General features: G+C 48.7%; 1 protein-coding gene across 6 annotated transcripts; it reads left to right on the top strand.

Moving 5' to 3' along the window:
• Positions 1 to 7,894, top strand: LOC311423485 (uncharacterized protein). 6 transcript variants are annotated; one of them, XM_084497515.1, is made up of 6 exons: positions 1 to 95; positions 3,939 to 4,660; positions 5,391 to 5,528; positions 5,943 to 6,004; positions 6,269 to 6,532; positions 7,388 to 7,894. In XM_084497515.1, the coding sequence occupies exons 1-6, from the start codon at positions 16 to 18 to the stop codon at positions 7,430 to 7,432; spliced, it is 1,311 nt and encodes a 436-aa protein (XP_084353641.1). In that variant the 5' UTR covers positions 1 to 15; the 3' UTR covers positions 7,433 to 7,894. The 6 variants fall into 6 exon arrangements, with proteins under 6 accessions (XP_084353641.1, XP_084353640.1, XP_084353644.1 ...); XM_084497514.1 differs by having other exon boundaries at positions 7,385 to 7,894; XM_084497518.1 differs by lacking the exon at positions 1 to 95 and adding an exon at positions 1,251 to 3,131 and having other exon boundaries at positions 5,394 to 5,528; positions 7,385 to 7,894.
• Positions 7,895 to 13,539: the final 5,645 nt, after the last annotated feature.

Below are 13,539 nucleotides of genomic sequence, written 5' to 3'. Positions count from 1 at the left end.
TGCTGGGGCTGTTTGATGTGGGCGTGTGAGGAGGGAGAGTGCACACGAGTCGGAGACTTCAGCTGTGGCTGTAGTTCAGGGGTGGTGACACACAGGTGGGTGTCCCCCACCAGCTTTGGTGCCCACCAACCTCTTGGATAGAGGCACTGCACAACTGGGCTGAGAGGCTTCCATTGAGGCCATGAGGATGCCACATGCTGGCTGTGTCCTTTTGCTAACTATGCCCTGTGTGGGAAGAAGTGGCTGCCTTCAACACTCACTTCTTGGTTCAGGTCCAAACCTGCAGACGTCTCTGTGCCCAGGTGGTTAGCTGTGGCTCAAAGGGACCTTTGTGGTCCGTGGGCCATCCTCTCACTTAAAACGCAACTGCCACCAACACCTGGTTGGGTGAGACATGCTTTTGGCTATCCAAATCTTGAAGACCTCCAAGGCTGGTGATCCCCCACCCCTCAGGGGTACCCATGTGAAGGTGGGACAACTCTCGCAGAGGAAGCTCTTTCTGATGTCCAGCCTCAGCCTCCCCAGCTGTGGCCTCTGTTTGCCTTGTTGCCAAGAAATTTGGGGGGTTTCATTCCAGAGCACATTGTAACCCTCAGCACCTTGCAGTTTCACCTCAGGAATTTGTTCCCTCATTTTAATGTTGGTTCAGCTTCATCTCGAATATTGGGCATAGTTTTGGGGCGCATAGTATGAAAAAGATGTTAAGGTCCTTGAAAGTGTCCAGGGGAGAGCAGTGAGGCTGGTACAAGGGCTGGAAGGCATGTGCTGTGAGGAGAGGCTGAGGGCATTCGGGTTGTCTGGACTGGAGAAAAGGAGGCCAAGAGCCAATCTTAGTGCTCTCTGCCTCTCCTTGAGGAGGGGAGGCGCAGAGGGAGGCACCAGTCTCTGCTCCCTGGTTGGCACTTGTGGGATGCATGGGAACAGCACAGAGCTGTGCCAGCAGAGGTTCAAACTGGACACTGGGAGAAATTTGTTTACTGTGAGGGCAGTCAAACACTGGAGCAGGCTTCTTGGCAAGGCAGTTGATGCCCCATGCCAGACAGTGTTTGAGAGGCATCTTGGTAGTGCCCTTAAATAACATACTTTAACTTTTGGTTAGCCCTGAAGACGTCAAGCAGTTGGACCAGATGATCTTCGTAGGTCCCTTCCAGCTGAACTATTCTATTCTGTTCTGTTCTGTTCTGTTCTGTTCTGTTCTGTTCTGTTCTATTCTATTCTATTCTATTCTATTCTATTCTATTCTATTAAATAATCCAGTTTCCTTCCTGCTGTATCTCCATACCAACCCCAGCATTGCACACTCCCTCCATGATGTGACCTTTCATAATTCTCTCCTGGTTTTGTTGAGAAAAGTGGACAAACTTGGATCCAGACATTAAGATCTTTCCTCTCAATTCTGGGAATGGACTTTTGATTTGTCTCACATTTCCTGTGAATATCTCTTTCATATGCATCTGTCCCATTTGTTTTGAGCATGTCCTAAATCTCAGAAGGGGCCTGAACTTGCGTAAAGGTCTGGTTCCTGAATCACATTTCAGGTCCAGATTTTCCCTAAAGTTGCTTTGGGTGGCCCATCTCCAGGATGTGTCCAGGAATACAGGTACAAAGAGGAAAAGCTTGTAAGAGGTCATAAGTCAGTGATGATTCCCCATTTAGTCATGAGAAGTCCTCCATGAATGGGGCCAGCATGTAGATTCAGCCTTGGATATCTCCAGCAGCTCCAAAAAAAAGATGGCCAAACTGTGCTCCATTGCCAGAGTAGATGTGGCTGTTTGTTATGGGGATGTTGCAGGGAAAAAGCAAACAAAATTGGTTGTGAAAGTCCTTCTCAGCCATAGTGGTCATATGCCATGGGGTTCCTAATGGGCAGATTAATTATTTATCAGCAGGTGATGTTGATACTGGAAAACAGAGCTGGGTATTTCCTAATGAATGCCAGGCTGAATCATAAGTGTAGGCTAAGGAGAAAAGGAGGGAAGTGGGCTGCGTTTCTTCAAGCAGTGAGAAATTATGGCCCAGAAAGTTTGTAGAAAGAAAACTAAGGAAAATAATCCTGGACCCATTGAATTGCAAGCTAGATCAGTTATCAAAAAGACCATCGAGACTGTCAGACCAGGACAGCATATTATCCTAGCTGAAAGTTGGAGAAAACAAAGCATTGCTCACAAGGAAATCTCACTGTGGGATTTTCCAAAGTCAAAGTGCTAGCAGTCACGCAGGTCACTGCCACCTCCCAGCAAGTGCATCCATGTGTGGCACCATTGCTGTAAGCTGCAGTGCGAAATATTGCCATCAGATGGCAAAATAGCAATGAAGATGGCAAGCAGCAGCCTGCCGGAGGGAGCAACTGGTACAGGTGAATCTGGTGTAACCAAGACTGAAGATTTTTTTGTCCTGGGGGCTGGTGGATGCTGGAGGTGCAGAGCTGTGCCCTGCAGCTTCACCCCAGGAGATGCTCTGTCCCTGGACAAGGCTGACAGGGAGCAAGGTGGGTGCAAAGCATTTGGATCACAAAGCGGGTCCTGTTTCATTTTTTAGGGTAGGTGAGCAGGCTGTCTGAAGAACCCTAGGGTGGGTTTCAAGGACACTGCAGCCTGCTCATGGTTGGCATTTGGAGAAATCTTGTTAGCATTGTGCCCAAGTGTGTCTGCACTCATACATCAGCCCATGACATCCGCTTCCCTGGGGTGTGAGTGGGGAGATCTGGTTGCTGTATTAAGCCTCCATTTCCCTGAAAAAGTTGTGGCTTCTCCTTACAGAAACAACCTGGAAAAGCCCTTTTAGGCCATAACACAAAAGAAAAATAAAAACAATAAACAAGTAAAATCCACCAAACAGCTGGCTCAGATAGCTGGTTTCAAAGGCCAGTGCTTATGCCAGGTGACATGAATGTTTTATGCTATTTTGCTGCTGGCTATCAGAAGGAAATTGTTTTCCTCTCCGGTGAAACTCACGCACCTGGAAGTGCCAGCCGCACTCCTGAGTGGCTGCTAAAAATAGGGTTGAGTCAGCTGGTCATCAACCTGGCTATAAAATAGGCAGCTCCCGAGGGAGCCTGAACACCCTTAGTGCTTACTACTGTGGAGCTTGTCTTGACATATGTCTAGAAGGACAGAAATACTGATGGAAAGGTAAATACTAAAAGAGCAGATAAAGAATGATGTGGCCAAGGGGCTGGAATCAGTCAAAGCAGAACAGGGTTGTTGCTCTGCTGTGATTAAATCTATTTGAATGATTTATTACTAGTGCTAGCTTGGGTGGTTGGTTGGCTCTGGTGTTGCCTTGGTTTAATGAAAGTTGTCTTCTTGATCCAAAAAAATGGCCGACCTGTGGTGGGCAGGTGTGCTTGTGAATTATGTTTGCTCATCTGCACTGAGCAGCTCTGGGTGGTCTGTACGGCTGAGCATGTGGGATTTCCATGTGCCACTCAGCAGGGGAAAGTGGTTTGGGTCTGGTTCTCTGAAGGGTGCAGAACCAGCACAAAGCACAGGAGTGGCTGGTCCTGTTTTAATTTTTTAGCAACCCTTGTTTCAAAAGGAGATGCTCAAAGATCTGGGCTTAGAGGTTGTTTAATTTTTATTTTTTTTTTGTAGTATGGCAATATGTTGCAATGGGAAGATGCAGCAGCATGGTGTCTGGGTTACACCTGTGCAAACCTGGCAGCCCCTCTGGGACCTGCTCAGCTTATCCTTCCCTCCATGCAGTTTCACTTCCTTGATTAGCAGTGTCTATAGCCCATCATAAAACCTCAAGTGTGCTGTCTACATAAACAGCACTTAAATAACAACTATAAAAGGGGTTGATCATTTACCTGGAACAGAAGAACCCTTGGACACCCAAAGCACTCTTGGATTGCAGTCCTAGCCAAAACAGTGATGATTTCCATCATGTTCAATCTGACTGCAAAACCAGGCTGAAAATGTTGTTTTCCTTCACAGCAAGGTGCAGGCTCTGGCTGCAGAGCAGCAGCCATGGGACACAGGGCGACAGCTGTCGAGGACCATCCTCTCACTGGACAGGCAAGGGGCCAAAAAGGTGCTGGAGATCTATGTCAGGCGCTCGTTGAGTTGCTGCGAGAACCCACAGGCACCAAAGGAAAGGCTTCAAGAGGGAGCCAGAGGGCGAGGGAGGAAGGCTTTGGGGCTGCAAAGGTCAGAGAGCGACTTCTGCAAGTATTCATGTGCCAAGCTCAGCCTGAAGAAGGACCAGGAAGAGGCACCCAAGGTGCTGGAGCTGGAACAGGCTCTGTTCGAGGAGAGCAAAGCATCAGCTCCTGGGGAGGCTTCAAAGGAGGAACAGGAGACCAAAAAGAAAAGCACAAAAATCTCCTCTCAGGGCAAAACCCAGCGCACCTGGTTCAAAAGCTTCTTAAATTTCCTCTTTAAGAAGAGCCCTGAGGACCAGAAGGAAAATGCAAGACAGAAAGCAAAGGAAAAAGATGCCAAAACTCCTTACAGCAGTAAAACAGAAGGAGCCAGGAAACCCAGAACCGACTCAAGCATGTCCCCACCACTGGGCAAAGTTCCCAGGAGGAGACCCAGCCTCAAGAGGGTTTTCTCCTTTAAGAAGCATGCAGAGGAGGAGCGGGGTGAGGCAGGGGTGAGGGCCAAGCGCCCCAGCTGCCTGCCCCTGCGGCATGTCCAGGGACCAGCCCCCCCAGGTGGGACCCCCACCCTTGCCCTCACCAATGGGACCTCAGCTGTTTTTTTTTCGGGGGGGAAAGCAACAGCAAGTGTGGAGTGCTAGTTTCTAATCCTTACTAAGCATTGCCCACATGTTGCTTTATGGGGCATTGGGATTGGATTTGCAGGGCTTCACACTTGACTTGCTGCACCACGAATAGTACAAATTTGCCCATGTTGAAGATGACCCTGGGTGAGGTGCACCAGCTTGCATCATTGCTGGGACTCATGAGTGCAGCCAGTTAATGCAACCTGCTCCATAGTGATTATCTGTATGCAGGTTTTATCCATACACAGTTTTTATCTGTGCACAGGTTTTCCCCCTGTAGCAAATGAGGGATATCATGATTTAGTTTAAATCCGCATTTGAAACCAGAGATTGAATCTGAAACCACCTAAGGGCCATCACTTGTTGCTTTTGCTTTGCTGCAGGGAAGGGTGGGAGCTGCCATGGCAGTGACACCCTCATCCCCATGCTGAGCACTTCCCAAAAAGCTTGCCAGGGGATCTTTGTGAAAGCCTGGTTGGTTTGGGGCCATTGCAGAAGCTCAGCTACAGTTCAGGGAACACAGCGCATGGTTCACAGTGGCATGTGCTGACCTTGCGTGGACACAGGCACCATGCCAGCAGTGTCTGTGTTCCCCTTTCTATCAGTTAGTGATTTGGCCAAGAAAAATCCCTGATTCTGAACATGTGTTCTTCTTCCAGCAGAGGCAGAGCAGCCGGATGGTTACTACACGCGGGTCTCAGAGGAGATTGGGCTGATTGTGCAAGGCAGTGAGAGCCGAAGCAACCGGGAGCATGGGAGCGAGCAGCTGCTGAGGTTGGGTGGTGCCGATGGGGTTGGTGAGTGCTGCCCTTTGCATATACAGAAAACAGTAACATGGGATTTATCCCCATGAAGAGCCTGAATGCCCTGCTTCATGCCAAGCCCTGCTGAATGCCAAGCCCTGCTTCAGTCTTGCCTTGGCATTTAATACAACTCAAAGAGTCATATGAACCTACTGCGGCGATTTTCAGCAGCAGGGCTTGATCTGGGGAGGGACAAATTCAAAGGCAGGGGGCTGTTTTTCCTGACTGACGAAAACAAGGTGTTCAGCTATAGGCTGAAATGGGTTTTCCAGGGCTGGAGGATGACACGCTTTGCTTGGGAAGTTTCGTCAGAGGGGCTAAAAAGCTGCACTGCCCTGAGAACATCCACGCATGGTGATCAGCCACAGGGCTGGAGGTAACAAGGGAGTGACTGTGTTCTCTCTACAGATGAAGCCATCAGGAAGATCGTGGCCCTGCTCCGGAGTGCCGGAGATGAGCTGGACAGGAAGGTGAGAGGGGAACTGCAGTCAGCTGGATGGAGCTGGGGGAATTTGGGCTGATCACTGCTCTAAAACGGTGCAACACTTCCCTGGTGCAGGGAAATGCTCAGTAAAATCAAGGAAATGGCACGTCCTAATTCCCCGACTGGGTGTGGTCATGTCTGCCCGTCTGTCCTCTCTCATCTGCAGTCTTAGTGAGATGTGAAGGCATCAGCCTAACGACACACCATGTTATTTGTTCTTAATGTGTGCATTTGTTTGTTTCTTAAACAGGTGAAGGAAGATGCATGGCTGCAGATGTTCTTCAGAGACATGTCCTACAGCTCCTTCAAAAACCTGGCTGATGCCTATGTCCGCAAGGAGATGACAGCCAGCAGGCCCAACGTCAACCCCCAAGAAATCCAGTTTGCCTTTGCAGTACACCTCACCGCCAAGGTGGCCGGCATCTGTAACCAGGCAGTGAACAGGATCATGGGCTTTGGCACCCGCTATCTGGAAGACTCATTTGCACCGCTGTCCTATAGCAAGATCCTCCAGGTAAGGAGAAGTGAGGCTGGGGTTGAACTGCCAGCAACAAGTTAGGGCAAGGGCTAGGATTTGAATGTGATGAACAAAGAAAGTGCGTGGCAGGCAAAATGGATTATGTTGGGGGTGACAGGGTGCTGGTTTTCTCCATATGCTGCTAGTGTGGGGACAGTGTGTGCCCCATGAAGGAGTGGAGGGGCTTTGGGACAGGCTCCTGGAGGCTGGAAGTCCTGCAGGACAGTCTTTCTTCAGTATGGCCCATGGAGAGGATCAAAGGGCTGGAGAACCTGCCCTGAGAGGAAAGCATGAAGGAGTTGGGTCTTTTCACCCCAGAGAAGAGAAGGTTTGTGAGGGGGGCTCATCACTGTATGCCAATACATGAAATGTTGCTACCTTTGTAGGATGGCTCTCTTTTGACAAGGAGTCACATGGAACAGACAGGGGGAATGAGTATAAATTGCACTGGGAGAAGTTTTGTATTTTTATAAGAAAGTAATTTTTCCGTGAGAACAACAGTCAGTGGCACAGCCTCCACAGGGACATAGTGGAGGCCCCGTCATTGGTGGGTTTCAAGATGCTGTTGGACAGGGAGTGGGATAATCTCATCGAGGCTTCCTTTCCCCATGGAAGGTTGAATCCAGTGATCTTCTGAGGTCCCTTCCAACCTGGGCTACAGTTTGCTCTCTGCCTGCTGCATCTCTGCAGCCAGGAGGTGCCTATAGTGCACAACATTGCTGTGATCTGGTATAACCACAACTTTTCTCCTTGACTGTGTGGGTAAAATTCCTCCTTGACCCATAGGGGAGAACAGTAGCATGGACTTGGTTTAGGATGGGACCTCACAGACGTTTCCTTTTGTCTCAGCAGGACAGAACAGAGTTCAGCACAGACAATTGTGAGAGCCCGGACTGACATCAGCTGTGCCTGTGAACCCAAGGGTTCGCGTTAATGATGGGGGACAGTCCCTGTGGGTGGCCTCGATGTGGTGTGATTTCATGAGATGTGAATTTTAAATCTGCGAAGGAAAACCACAACAATAGCCACTGTAGCATGAAGTGATTAAACCAGCCGATCTGAGGGCAACCTAGTCTGTTGAGCCCAAATGTCTGAGATTGCTCTATATTTCCTTTTTGGCCCTCATAAATGCACGTGTTGAACCCCATGGTTTGTTCATGTGTGTGTATGTGTATTTATTTACCTACTGTTCTATACATGTCTGTGAATGTACAATATAATTTCTATAGCTTCTGCCATGGGTCCTATTCAGAAAGCAAAAACATAAAATGCAAATAAATTGATCCCTATGTGACAACCAGGCTTGTCTAAAGGCTGTGGGAGATGTGCTATACATGGAATAAAGTTTGCTTTGCTATAGCTGTTGTGATCTGCTTCTTTCAAGCCAAACCCAGAGTGACATAATTTGAGTTTTACAGCAGTTATGTGGTGCGCTCCTCCCGTTTTGTCTATTTATGGCCATTCCCTTTCCAGAAAAAGGAGATTTAATTACAAAAGCAGATTGATCTGACACCAGGACCTGGGTAAAGCTTGTTCCAAGTGGCCCAGAAACTGCACTCGTTGTAAATCCCTTAGTCCTCAAGGGAGCTACAGCTGCTGGGGTCTCACCTATGATGTCTAAGAAGATGTGAAATGTCTAAGAGATTACACACTAATCAGGGGGAATGTTCCCAGTTAATCTTTGCCCAGACCCCTAAGAAGGGACCTGGATTAAGGCACTGCACTTGGCTTGGAGCCGAGAGTGCTGGTGCTCTGGGTGGTGGGAATGGCAGCAGCATCTCTATGCTAGGGTCAGACCCATCATGGGGTGAAGGGGACAAAATTTGGGAGCTGGCAGTGTGCAAGTGGTGGGACACTCCAGTGGGTTGAAGGTGATAGCTGTGATTGGGGTCAGTGCCACGCTGGGGGATGGTCCTGCATGGGCTCCCAGCAGCACCCCCCACTTACCCTCCACTCCTGGGGTAGCTGCTCTTTTCCGTCCTTGCAAAACCCCAGCTAGAACTATCTGGGGAAGCAAAGTCCTTGCAAGAGGGAAGCAGACCTCCGCCTTGCATGTTCCATTCCCCTGCTTGCAAAGCCTTGAAGGAAACATTTCAAAGAGCAGCCAAATCCCACTGCCCAGTGTTGCCAGCACAGTGTTTCCTTTTGGCCAGGAACCAGCCTGAGGTGACATTTACTGCTGGAGAAACCGAAACTGCTCTTGCCTGTTTGCACACTGTCACCTGCCTGGCACTCAGTGCCTGGGGCGGTGCCGAGGCTGTGCCTGGGGTGAGCTGGTATCAGGGACGCAGCGGGGCCAGCGGGAGGAGCCGCAGTGCTCCTGTTTGCTTTGCACCCGCGGCTGGGCGTGGTTTGTATTTGCGTGAAGAAGGAGTAGGTTTCGTATCCACTCCGACTTCCCAGAGGACATCACCTCAGCATGTGGGATGTGCCCACCAGGCAAAATGCCAACAAGAAAAATGAATTCCCTCTCCCGTTCACTTTTCCTGTGCTTTTCCTGATGTCAGATGAACCAAATCACCTCCTCCTGGGGTTGCTGGTGCTGTGGTGCCAGGGAAACAAGAAGTGAAACCTTCTCAGCCCCAAGCACAACAGGCTTGTGGTCCCAAATAACCAAATCCCAACCAAGGACAAGGCAGAGTGAAGACAGGCGTGGCTTGTGTAGCCCAGGTCTCTTCTCCCAAGTGACTCCAGCATCTTTGCTTAATTTCTTGGTTAAAAATTACAGACACTGCTTGCCTGTGGCCACTGAAGATATTAAAGAAGGCATTAGAGCAGGACAAGTTATTATCCCCAGAGTTTTGAACAGTTTCCAGCTCTGGGTATTATGTTCATCCTACCCTTAACTCCCTGCTATGGTCTCAAAAAGCTAAGGCATTTGCTTCTCCTGAAAATCCCTGGGATCACGGGCATTGGCCATCTGGGCACTGATCCTGCCCAGGCAAACGCTGGCTTTGGTGCTCCACACACACAGGGCTTCTCCTGAAATCATGCCCAGGACCCCGCTGTCCCAAGTAGTTAGGCCCTGCTAATCCTGCTTTGCCAGGTGCCGGGAGGGGGAGGGTGGCTTAGAAAATCAGCCTAGCACTTAAGGAGGCAATTAATACAAAATTCGCTGTCACTAAGAGGATGATGACAAGGCTTCATCTCACGGGAGCGTGGCAGTCAGCCAAGTAGTCTTCTGTCCACTGGGACGCTTTCCGGGGCCTCAGCATTTGCAATGGGTAAGGGCTGATTTTGCATGCCTCCCTGCCTCCCCCCTGAGGATACTCCTTATAATTAATGGCAAGCTTGGGGGGGGGGGAGGGGAAATGCTGGGATGTGGCTGTGCACCCCTTGGCTGCAAAGCCCAAGGTGCGCCCCCAAAGCCTGGCTCCTCCTGAGCCAAAGGGAGCCCAGGGCTTTTGGGCATGAAGTCCTTGCAGGTCTGAGTCATCAGCTTTTAGGGGGCTGCCTTTGCCCTGCCAGTCTTGGTGTCTCCTGTCCTTCCTGTGCGTGGACCCTCATCCTCTTGTCCATCCTGCCTCGTGACCCCTGCCCCTCTCCTGGACTGGCCCTGGCTCAGTGTGGGGCTGTACTCCTTTCCTTTGATGGGGACCTTCTCACACTCACAGTATATCTCCCCATGGAGAGATATATGGGAGAAATGTCTTCTTGAAAAGATAGATACTTTTTTTGTGACTACTGCAAGGTCCTTCATCATCCAGCTCAAGATCCTTGATCATCCAGAACAGAAAAAAAAAAAAAAAAAAAAAAAAAAAAAAAAAGTAGACATTTAATATGTTGCTTCATTGCAGCTACAAGGGAAAAAACCACTACAAAGTGCCCAAAGAAGAGCCTGGGAGAATGACATCTGGTCAGCTGGATCTGCGTTTGAACTCCTGAGGAGCTCCAGGAGATTTTGTATCAAGTCCAGGTCCTACATGAAAGCTGGCCTTGTGCCATGTGCTGGACATTCCTGCATGTCCCATGGGATCATTTGCAGCTTTCCACATCTTGGCAACTGAAGAGCTGCAAGCACTGAGCAAAGCAGGAACATCCCATGCTTCTCCTGTTTGATGCCTGCTTAATTCCCTGGGGGCCTGATGCTCGTAAGTACTTATGAAGTGCACTTATGTACTTCTGATGCACTTGTGTGCTCAGATCAGTTGCAGTGAAAGCTGATGCTTTTTACCTTTCTTCTATTGGCAGATGTTTGCCAGTGCCTTTTAGTGAACAAATTGGCTTTCCCAAAATCTGGAGGCATGAATCACACAGATCAAAGCCATGGTTCAGCTGAATGAGCTGACAGGAAGGATGGGATGGGGCATGAAGGTGGGACACTCACCTGACAAGGGGCTAAAAATCAAGCACAGAAAAGACAATGAATGGATGTAGAAGAGTGAATCCAGTAAGACTGTATATCTGCAGTAGGAAGTGGTCACATGCAAACACCCTCTTGCAAAGCAGTTTTTCACTGCTGGGACAGGCCAGATCATGTTGCAATAGGTTTATGAGCTGGTGGCTTGCTGCTTCTTGTCCTGTGGCCCAGGGCATCCCTGGTCATGCAGGTGATACCAATCCGGGAGTACTTGCAATTGATGCTTATCTGCTGATGGCAGCCACCAACAAAACTCCAATCCAGAAGCGTTTTACACATTGAGGTCAGAGTTTCTGCTCCCACCACACAGCATATAGCCCCCAGTGGGGCAGAGGGGACTCAGCCGTGGCTGGAGAGGACAAGGAAAGTTCTTGAGATACAGGGGGGAATGGCATTGCAGAGGTTTCCTCTGGATGCTGGGACAGTCTTGTTTCCTTGCAGTGTCTTGGCCAGGCTTTCACACCAGCCCAGGGAATGAGAGGTCTCTCCTTAAGCATGCCTGTTGTTATGTACATGTCCTTATTATTCATATGGGTATAATAGACACACAACCTTGAAGGTAACATATGTACTATTCATTAAACACTAAGCATATGTGTTTCAACAACATAAGTGACACATTATTTAGTAATATTTAATAAATCTATTTAAAACAACAATTTTTATTCTGCATTTTGGCAGCAGCATTAGGTTATTAAGGCAAAAAAAAAAAAAAAAAAAAAAAAAAAGGCACTAGAAATCTATTCAATTTTTCCCTGTTTTTAATTTTTAATGGAGGCAGCCTGAAGGCAGTTGCGCTTTGGGCCGGTATCCCAGGATCTGGGGAGCACAGCGCTACTGCAGGGGGTCCTTCTGGGGCCTTACAAAGCACAGAGCCGGGGGAAGAGAACAGCAAATCCAGCTCCTTGGGTTTCTGGCCAAAGCATATCCAGAAGTCAGGCAAAGACAAAAAGTTTCCAACAGGGAGCAATTACAAGAGATATTTCCAAACCTATCACAGTACTCTGTGTAACAGCCCACATCCACTCCTTGTGTAACATCCTCTGGCTTTAAGTGTCTTATACAAGCCTTTACTCACTCAGTACTGAGCTGTGCCTAAGCCAGGATTGAAGGTGAATCCAATTTAGAAAAACACCCTTGATGAACAAAGCATGATGCAAAGAGGAAAATTTGCATGGCTGTTCTGATGCACGGTGGCACAGCAGTGTGGGGACCATCTCCAGGTGGCAGCTGACGGGACTTAGGATCACTCGTTATAAAAGGGAAGTCTTGACTCATCCCTGAGCAGTGGAGCTGGCCATCCTTGAGGATTACAGGAGCTGTTTAGACCAGGGAAAATCTGGCTTTAGAACAGGAGGCAACTGAAGTAACTTGTGAATGTAAACACCTTGGGATCTGTCATTAAAAGAGGCAAAAAATCCATCTTCTGAACTCAGCTGCAGCCAGAGATGAGCCTGAGGAAAGCAGAGGAGATAAAAGCTTGATGTTTACATGGTGAAGGACGGCTTGTGACATTAAACTAGAAATTTGACCTCAAGATGACTGTGGAGGATCTGCAGGCTTCAGGCACCCCTTTCTCACTATCTTTTTCAGGCAGTGGCTTTCTTGCCCTGTACCAGGTTGGGGTGGTGCAGTCCCTCCTGGAGCTGGCTCCCGAGCTGCTCAAATCTGCCTGCAAGGTCTATGGCTCATCTGCTGGCTCACTCATTGCTGCTGCTGTGGTGTGTGGCATCAACCTCGGTAAGGAAATAACCACCCGGGTTTCTTTGCTACAGAATTTTTATTTCAGAATGGAACGGGAGGTGGTAATATCTTAAGCACTGTTGGGAGGTGGGATGTATTACTAGTGCAACTCATATCACTTATAAGGCATAAAAGAAATCTTCAGGTGATGTCACTTTTGGCAGTCACCCTAAAGCAATTTTGGGTGGTGTCTGCTGAAAAAGCCAGTTATTGCGGTCTGAATGTTGTCTCAGATGGTTGGGTAGATACTGCATGGGCAAATCTGGACATACCTGTATATTGCATTAGTTCATCCACCTGTTCCTGCTGAAGGAGCAGATCTCCTTCCCTTCTGTTGCCAGCTCCAGGGAGTGCCGAGATGTGTCCCAAAGCAAGTTCAACTAAGCTTATGCCATATGTATAATATAAACATATTATGTGCTTATGGGGTCAGACCCCTTAGCATCTTTAGGGATGTGAGTGGCAGCCACATGGGTGTCTGTAGAGTTAACAACTCCCCTTGCATGCTGCTTGGGTCAGCCCAACCAACTGATCCAGCACGAGGGAAGACATGGCTCAATACCTGTTTCTGGATAGAAGAGAAGCTTTCATGCTGGAAAAAGCACCAGAGCTCATAAGTGGGACGGGATGTGCCAGGGGAACGGCAATCCCCACTCCTGGCTGGAGCTCTTATTGCTGCAGAAGAGGTTTTTACTCTGAACCACTTTAGACAATGTGGAAGTAGGCCCCCTTAGCAATAAATCTACATGTAGAATTAATTCAGAGCAGTTAATCCACTTTAATAATCACATCCTAACATATTTCTAATTGCAGCCTATATGTAAACTAGTGTATGCAAGATGTGCCTTTGAATGCTGATCCAGCCTCTGCATCAAGAAATATGGATGTTCAGGAGGATCAG

This window comes from Aythya ferina (genome assembly GCF_964211825.1).
Source record: "Aythya ferina genome assembly, chromosome: 25".
Classification (NCBI taxonomy): Eukaryota; Metazoa; Chordata; class Aves; order Anseriformes; family Anatidae; genus Aythya; species Aythya ferina.
Note: the sequence above shows the minus strand (reverse complement) of the source record. Positions and strands in the feature narration are given on the sequence as shown.